The 8,759-nt window shown below is 39.4% G+C and overlaps 1 protein-coding gene across 3 annotated transcripts in view; it reads right to left on the reverse strand.

Moving 5' to 3' along the window:
* Positions 1 to 8,524, reverse strand: part of ABCB7 (ATP-binding cassette, sub-family B (MDR/TAP), member 7) — a 182,522-nt gene extending 173,998 nt beyond the window's left edge. For all 3 annotated transcript variants that reach the window (XM_006873729.1, XM_006873728.1, XM_006873730.1), the window contains exon 1: positions 8,357 to 8,524. In XM_006873729.1, coding sequence (XP_006873791.1) covers positions 8,357 to 8,524 — 168 coding nt within the window. The remainder of the gene's footprint in view (positions 1 to 8,356) is intronic.
* Between the last annotated feature and the right edge of the window lie 235 nt (positions 8,525 to 8,759).

Genomic DNA, 8,759 nt, shown 5'->3' on the forward strand with positions numbered 1-8,759 from the left:
GAAGTTTTGTAACTAAAACAGAGGAGTGGAGAGCAAACAAGATGGCAGATCGGGTGGAAGTGCAGTAAGGAGCTCCGTCAGCAACAACACAGAATGCAGGACCAAGCAGGTTCAGGGGATGGTCCCAGAACTCTGAACTACATATAAAGGAATATTTAGAAGATTGCAAGGTTTACAGCTAGGGGACTGCCAAAAGAACAAAACAATCTGTGTTGCAAGAAGTACAGCCAGAATGCTTCCTGCAATCCAGGATGGCCAAGCTTTATATCTCATATTTCAGACATATTGTCAGGAGGGACCAGTCCCTGGAGAAGGATATCATGATTGTTAAAATGGAGGGTCGGAAAGAAAGAAGAAGACCCCCAACAAGATTGATTGGCACAGTGTTAGGAGCAATGGGCTCAAATGTAGCAACAACTGTGAGGCTGGTGCAGGACCAGGCAGTGTTTCATTCTGTTTTGCATAGGGTCGCTATGAGTGGGTACCTATCAACAACATACCATGATCAAGTGTGATCTAACACATGGATGCAAGGTTGATTCATCATCTGCAAATCAAATGTAATATATCAATAGAATACAAATCATGATTATCTTAAGAGATGCAGAAAGACATCGGACAAAACCCAATCCCCTTTCATAATAAAAATACTAAACAAACTAGGAATAGATAGGAACTTCCTCAACCTTCTACACGGCATCGATGAAAAATGCAAAAGCAACATCATTATAAAGACTGAGAGCTCTCCCCTTTAGATCAGCATCAAGACAAGTATGACTGCTCTGACCATTGTACTGGAAGTCCTCGATAAAGAACTTAAAACTTAAACAAGAAATTAAAAGGTATCCAAATTGGGAACAAAAAATAAACCCCACCAAACTCATTGCCATCAAGTCGATTCCAACTCATAGTGACCCTATACATGGTTTCAGAGTCTGTAAATCTTCATAGGAGCAAATAGTCTCATCTTTCTTCCATAGAACGGCTAGCAGGTTTGAACCGCCAATCTTGTAGTTAGCAGCCCAATGCCTAAACTGCAATACCACCAGGGCTCCTTTCCAAATTGAGAAGGAAGACACAAAAGTATCCCTTTTCACATATAACACTATTCCCTCCTCCAAATACTAACCATGCCTGACCCTGAGATCAGTTTCTGAGATCAGACAAGATTGGACTTCTTCAGGGTGGTATGGCTGTAAAGAACGTACAGGAAAACTACTAGAACTGATTAAATTAATTCAGTAAAGTGGCAGGATACAAAGCCAAAAAAACAGACGATCAGATGGGCATTTACACAAAAGCAATGAAAATTCTAGAGAGGGAATTAAGGAAACAATTCTGTTTACAACAGCATTTAAAAGAACAAAATAACTAAAATAAAATTAAGCAAGGAAGTAAATAATTCATATACTGAAAAGTATAAACCATCACTCAAAGAAACTAAATAACAACAAAATAAATGGACAGCATATTGCATTAATGGACTGGAAAACTTTGTATGGTTGTGTTGTATGTTGTCTAGTTGGTTCCAACTCATAGTGATCCTGTATAGGGTTTCAGAGAGTAGCTGAGAGGTTTGAACTGCCGATCTTGAGGTTACCAGTCCAGTGCTATATGTCACTAATAATCAAAGCAACCTACAGATTCAATAAAAATCCCTAACAAAATTCAAACAGCCTTTTTTGTAGACATGGAAAAGCCAAATCCTCTAATTCATGTGAAAGTATAAAGGGTCCTAAATAGCAAAAAAATAAAAATTAGTAGCCGAACTCCCACTCCACAATCTCAAAGCATACTACAAAGCTATAGCAATCAGAGCAGTCTGGTACTGCTATGACGGACACATAGGCCAAAGCAATAGAATTGAGAGTCCAAAAATAAACCCATACTCTATGATCAACTGATGACTGACATAGGTAGGTTCACTCAATGATGATGGACTGTTTTTGTTGTTGTTAGGTACCGTCGAGTCAGTTCTGACTTACAGAGACCATATCAAGGATCAAGCTTGTTTTCTCAGTACAATGGGTTGATAGAGACAGACAATTTAGACACTGGCTATCAAAAATGGGGGAGGGGGGTGCTATAAAGGCACAAAGTAGCTGGCTTACAAGATTTCATGAGTGTGCTTCGTTTCAGAATGAGGGGGGTAATATAGAATCCACACTGAACAGTTTTCCTCTTTTCCAGATGAATCTCATGAAAGGGGATGGGGATGATGCTGATAGGATTTTATTATCTAATTATGAGTAACTGTTAGCAGGATTAATTGCAACTGTCATAACTGTAATTGTAGAAGATGTATAACTAAAAGTGTGGAGTAGTTAATCTTTCATTTCACGAACGGAGGATCCCAGGACCTCTGTTCATGAAATGAAAGAAGAGCATGAGTGAAGCGTGAGATCCTACCTAAAACAGCAGCTACAGAAAAGACGGTGGCAGAGGTGAGTGCATGGAGAAAGCAGATGCAGATTTAGGTCCATAGACTGAGAAAAGCTGTGTGCCTGCAGATAGGAGGCTGGCTTGTAAAATGTGCCCTCTGGACATTTAACCGAATATGTTTTGTTTTATATGTGTATATCAAACATTTTTGCTCTGTTGATTTGAGAAAAATAAGATGTAAAAGGGAAACTACAGGAAGGAATCCAGATAACTTGTTGCAGGGCAGGGATTGTATGTAATCATTTAGATGAAACAAAACATATGATTGGTTGAAAGTAAAGTTGGTGAGGTTGTCTGTTGACCTTCACTCAACTTACAATAAAAAGTTAAAAAAAAACTCAAGGAAAACTTTTCATACTAAGAGAAACATTCTTTGATGGTTACCAGGGATCTGAGAGAGGGGAGAGTACATCAAATCACTGGCTAGAGGGAAGACACATGTTAGTTCAAGTGACGGGGGGGAGAGCAATATAGAAGAATGGGAAGGGCAATATACAAGAAGAGGGGGGTGGCAGATGAATAATGAAGATAGGTGAAGACACAGGGAGGTATTTGATATATATACAACCTTGGAATAGTTGTGTTCTGAACACATATACATGGATGAAGACATTGGCTGAATGGGTATGGAAAGAAGGGGATATATAGGTATTTATATATCCCACAAATAGCTGCTGTCCAGCAATTACAATATGACCCAGCAATTCTACTCCTAGGCATAAACGAAGATAATTGAAGCCATATGTCCACAAAAGCATGTCCACAAAAGTTCCTATCAACACTATCCATTAACAGTCAAAAATTGGAAATAATCCAAATGTCCATCAACTGATGAACAGATGAAGAAAATGTGATGCATCCATACAATGGACTATTATTTGACTATAAAAAAGAATAAGTTCTGATAACCGTGTATGCCACAAAGTGGATGACTCCTGAAAACGTTATGCTAAGTGAAAAAAGCTAGTCAGAAAACACCACATATGATTCCATTTATATGCCCAACATAAGCAAATTTATGGGAATAGAGAGTAGACTGGTGGTTGCTTAAGGCTGGGAGGGATAAAGCCAAAGAGAGGTAAAAGGGTATGGAGTTTCTGTGTGAGGTGATGAAAACATTCTAAAATTTACAGTGGTGATGGTTGCATATATCCATAAATATACTAAAATGCATTGAGTTATGAACTTTAAATGGGTATTATGGCATTTGAATTATGAAACATTAAAGCTGTTTAAAAAAAAATAAACGAAGAAAAACTGTGATCAGTGTCAAGATCAATACAGTAGAGTTCTTTAAACTTAAATAAAAGATGCTGATGAGACTCTGGGGTCCTGGTGTGGTACTGTAGGATACGCATTAAACTGCTAACTGCAAAGTGAGCAGTTCAAACCCACCAGACAGATGCTCCTTGAATACCCTATGCAGGGTTGCCATGAGTCAGGACTAACTCAATGGCACTTAACAACAACAAGGAGAAAATGAATGTGTGTCACTTTCTATCATTAACAAATGTTATTAACATTCTATCATTCTATCATTCAAATTTCCTAACTCCTTTAAATCTTACTTAATGTAACTGAAAGAAAACTATATAATATTATCACATAAAATCTTCTAACTTAAGAATTATTTTCATTATTAAAGCATCGCTCTCCATTACTAGTACTTTAGTAATTATTAGACAAGTATATTTATAATTCAGTACATATTTTGTGTATCTACTCCTTGGAAGCCAAGACGGCCAAACTTCATCTCTCATACTTCGGACATATTGTCAGGAGGGATCAGTCGCTGGAGAAGGATATCATGTTTGGTAAGGTTGGAGGGTCAGAGAAAAAGAGGAAGACCCCCAACAAGATGGATTGGCCAAGTGGCAGCATCGATGGACTCAAGTAAGGTTGGCCCAGGATCGGGCAGTGTTTCGTTCTGCTGTGCATAAGGTTGCTATGGGTCGGTACCAACTCATGGCACCTAACAACAACTGTCTGTCAGAGTCTTATATAAGTATGTGACACGCAAAAGGCAATGAATGGACTTGAAATCTGTCGTTTATCTACATAATGACTTAGTTTTCACATCTGCAAAATTGTTGTTAGCACCACACCAGGACTGGAGGAACTGAATATAATATTTTCTAAATCAACACAACCTAACAAGAACTTTCTGTTGTGATGAAAAACTCTATCTATGCTATCTAATACAGTAGCCACTAGTCCCATGTGACTACTGAACACTTGAAATGTTCTTATGCAATGGAGGACCTAATTTTTCTTATTTAAATTTAAATAGCAATGTAAGGCTACACCAATACACCTACAGTTACTAGTTGTTGTCAAGTCATTTTTGACTCAGAACAATCCCTGGAGACAAATTGTAACTGCCCTATAGAGTTTTCTTAGCAGTAATCTGTACTAAAGCACATCTCCAGGTCTCTCTCCCTCAGAGCTACTGGGTAGGTCTGAAGTGCCAACACTGATAAGCAGCTGAACGCTTAACCATTGTTCCACTAGGGCTCATATGAGAATCGTATTATTGTTGCATTCAGTTACATTTGTTCCAACTCATAGAGACCTTACAAAGGATTTCCGAGGCTATAAATCTTTATGGGAATGGAAAGCCTCATCTTTCTCCTGAAGAGCAAGCAGTTGGTGGATTCAAACTGCTGACCTTATGGTTAGCAGCACAATGTGTAACCCACTATGGAACCAGCACCCCTTCATATGAGGATTGTTGTTCCAACTCAAAACAAACCTGTAAACATTTCCAAGGAGTAGCTGGTGGATCTGAACATCCAGCCTTACAGTTAGCAGTCCAGTGCTTATCCTACAGTGCTACACCAGACCTCCTCATATGAGGATATTGTTGCTGTTAAGTGCCGCAGAGTCACTTCCAACTCATAGTGACCCTGGATGGGTTTTTTGAGGCTTTAAATCTTTGTGGAAGCTTAAGTTTCATCTTTCTCCCAATAAGCGGCTGGTAGGCTTGAACCGTCAACCTTGTGTTTCACCGTCCAGTGCTTATCGCATGGAGCCACCAAACTCCCTCATACGAAGACAACACTCATATGAGGATAACACCTATCATATTGCACAACATAATTCAAGGCCAAGTCCCTGCATGAAACAAGTATTTTACAATGCATTACATTCATCACCTATATGTGGGTGTGTGTATATATACATGGAGTCCTGGTATGGCGCTGTGAGTTAATGCACCAGAATGCAAAGCTGTTTGAACTGTAAGGTCGGTGGTTCAAGCTCACCAGTGGCTCCTTGGAAACCCTATACAGGGTCACTATGGGTCAGAATTGACTCGACTGCACTTAACAACAACTATGTATGACCAACACTCATCTATCAATTTATCATACTGTGCTGATTTGAATGTTGTCGTGATGCTAGTAGCTACACCACTGATATTTTAAATACAGGCAGGTCACCCATGGTGAACAGGTTTCAGCTGAACTTCTAGACTGACAGACAGACTAGGAAGAATGAGAGGCAGACTACTTCTGAATATGTTGTTGTTAAGTGCTGTCGAGTAGATTCCGACCCATAGAGACCCTGTACAGGGTTTCCGAGGCTGTAAATCTTTATGGAAGCAGAAAGCCTCATCTTTCTCCCGCAGAACAGCTGGTAGTTTCGAACTGCTGACCCTAAGGTTCACAGCCCGATTCGTAATCACTACGCTACCAGAGCTTCTGAATATAGTTGCTGTTAAATGCCATGGAATCAGTTCCAACTCAAAGTGACCCTGTATAGGATTTCCAAGGAACAACTGGTGGGTTTGAACCAACAACCTTGTGGTACTTACTTACCTACAGCGCCACATCAGGAGTCCTGAAAATCTTCAAAATAGCAGTGGAACACTTGTTTGTACCCTTGCCACTACTGTACAATTCTACTCTATTGTAACTGCCTGTCTGCTTATCAATTTCCCTTACTAGATTTTAAGCTCTTTAAGAAGATGGTCTGTATTTTGACTTCTTCAGTGCTGTAAAAGTGTTCAATAATTATTGAATAAATTTATCTAATTTCACCAGCCCAGTTTAGTGTTATCTCACTGTTTGGAATGTTTTCCCCAATTCTAACACCAGCAAGAGATCTTCCCTATAATCTAACCTCTAATTATCACTATTTGTTCTGAAAGTCTATAACCCTAATTTGATATTAACCTAATACCTTAGTTTCTTACTCTCCTTAACTAAATTGCACAATTCTTACAGGCACAAACTGTATCTGTTTCTCTGGGTACCATTATCTCTATCGCAGTGCTACACTGTGGTCATTACATGATACAGAGTCAGTTCTGACTCATACCAACCTTGTATAGTGTTTCCCAGGAGCCACTGGTGGATTTGAACTGCCAACCTTGTGGTTAGCAATCAAGTGCTTGTCCTACAATGCCATACCAGGATTCCTGCACAGTACTAATTTGAACACTGTAAGATGACAAGAAGCCATCTTATAAATGACAAACTTTGTTAGTACTAGTTGCTGTCAAGGCAGTGCTCCTTGATAGACCAAAGCTATAATTATTTTCTTTCTTCCAAAAGATGTACTACCCTGAATTCATATGTAAAGATGATTGTCCACTGATCAGAAAATTCAGTTGCTTTTCTGTGTGTATAGAATTCATAAAGCTATGTGCTCATAATTAAGAATGTAGCTACAGTTGAAGTGTGTCTCTTTAATATTGGTTTCCATTGCTACCTCTCACCCAAGCAGTTTTTGATTACTGATACTTGATGTACTTCATTATAACTTCCTACTTTCTATATATAGACAAAAAGTTGAATTGTCACCACTTGATCATCAGTATGACTTTAAAGTATTGTCAGCTTTGTAAAAGGAACAAATAACCTCTTAAATTTTGATTCTGTGCTATGTTGTTAAGTGTCGTCAAGTCAGTTCCAACCCATAGCAGCTGATGAGCTTGAACCACCAACCTTGCAGTTCAAATCTACTTTGTGCAGTCCAGCGTATTAAAACAGTGCCACAAAAGGAACAAATAACCTCCTAAATGTTGATTCGATTCTGTGCTCTAGTAGACATTAAAAAATGGTCATCACAGAATCAAAATTTAAGAGGCTATTTGTTCCTTTTACAAAGCTGACAATACTTTAAAGTCATACTGATGAACAAGGGTGACAATTTGGCTTTTTGTCTATATAGAAAATAAAAAGTTATACTGAAGTACATCAAGTACCAGTAATCAAAATCCGCTTGAGTGAGAGGTAGCAATGTAAACAAATATTAAGAGACACGCTTCAACCATAACTACATTCATTAATTACAGGCAAGTAACCTTATGGCTTCTGTACACAGAGAATACAACTATTTTCAGATCAATGGGCAATCATCTTTACATATGAATTCAGGTAGTACGTCTTTTGGAGAAAAAAATATATATATACTTTTGTCCAATCAAGGAGCACTACCTTGGCAGCAAGGGAACCAATTAGTGCTAACAAAACTTGCCACTTACTTATAGGGGGCTTCCTGTCATCTTACAGGGTCCAAATTGATACATCCAAGTGAGTAAAATCTGAAACATCGACAAACTGGTCCCAAAAATCCATACGCTGGGAACCAAACTATTTTCCCTTGCTTTTAAAAAGGTAAGCAGGCGAGGAAATGGTATGGACCCCCATTTTTTAAAGAATAATTTTTAAATTCTGAGCGTCAAGCAACCTGTGAGGTCACCCTTGCCCTAGTTCCCATTTAGAATCCCCAAAGGTTTTCTTCACTACCTCCTCTATTATTAACCCCTAACTTCCTTCACTTACTCATGCCCCGGATTATCCCTGATATTCCTTCTTGAAACTCTCTGACGTGAGATTAAGAGGGCAACCTCTTCCCGCACAGATCCCTTTGCCCTTCACCCTACTCTTTCACGTGAATGACATCTCACCTGGTAGATACCAGCGGTTCCCGAGGCGCCAAGCTGACGTGATCTCCACTGCGAAACTGGCCCGCGAACAGAAAATAGAGGCCGGTTCAGAATCGCTGAGTGTCGATATTTTTTGAGAGTAGCCGCTGCAGACGCCCAACGCCAACAAGGTATAACGAGCAGCGCCATCTTGAGCAAGAGAAGAGAAACCGAGAGCAAAGGATTGTGGGACACGGGCGGACCAAACAGCTACCTTAATCTACTCTTTTCCCCTTCCCCACCCCCCACCTCTGCCGCTTTTCGGGCCCTGAGACAAGAAATAGTTCCTGAGGATTTGGACAGTTTGTCGCGCCTGCTTCATCTTGTGGACTACGGTTTAATGTGGTGTTTTTTTTGTTGTTGTTTTTTTTTTTACACAACCGGA

This window comes from Chrysochloris asiatica, unplaced genomic scaffold (assembly GCF_000296735.1).
Source record: "Chrysochloris asiatica unplaced genomic scaffold, ChrAsi1.0 scaffold00252, whole genome shotgun sequence".
NCBI classification, from domain to species: domain Eukaryota; kingdom Metazoa; phylum Chordata; class Mammalia; order Afrosoricida; family Chrysochloridae; genus Chrysochloris; species Chrysochloris asiatica.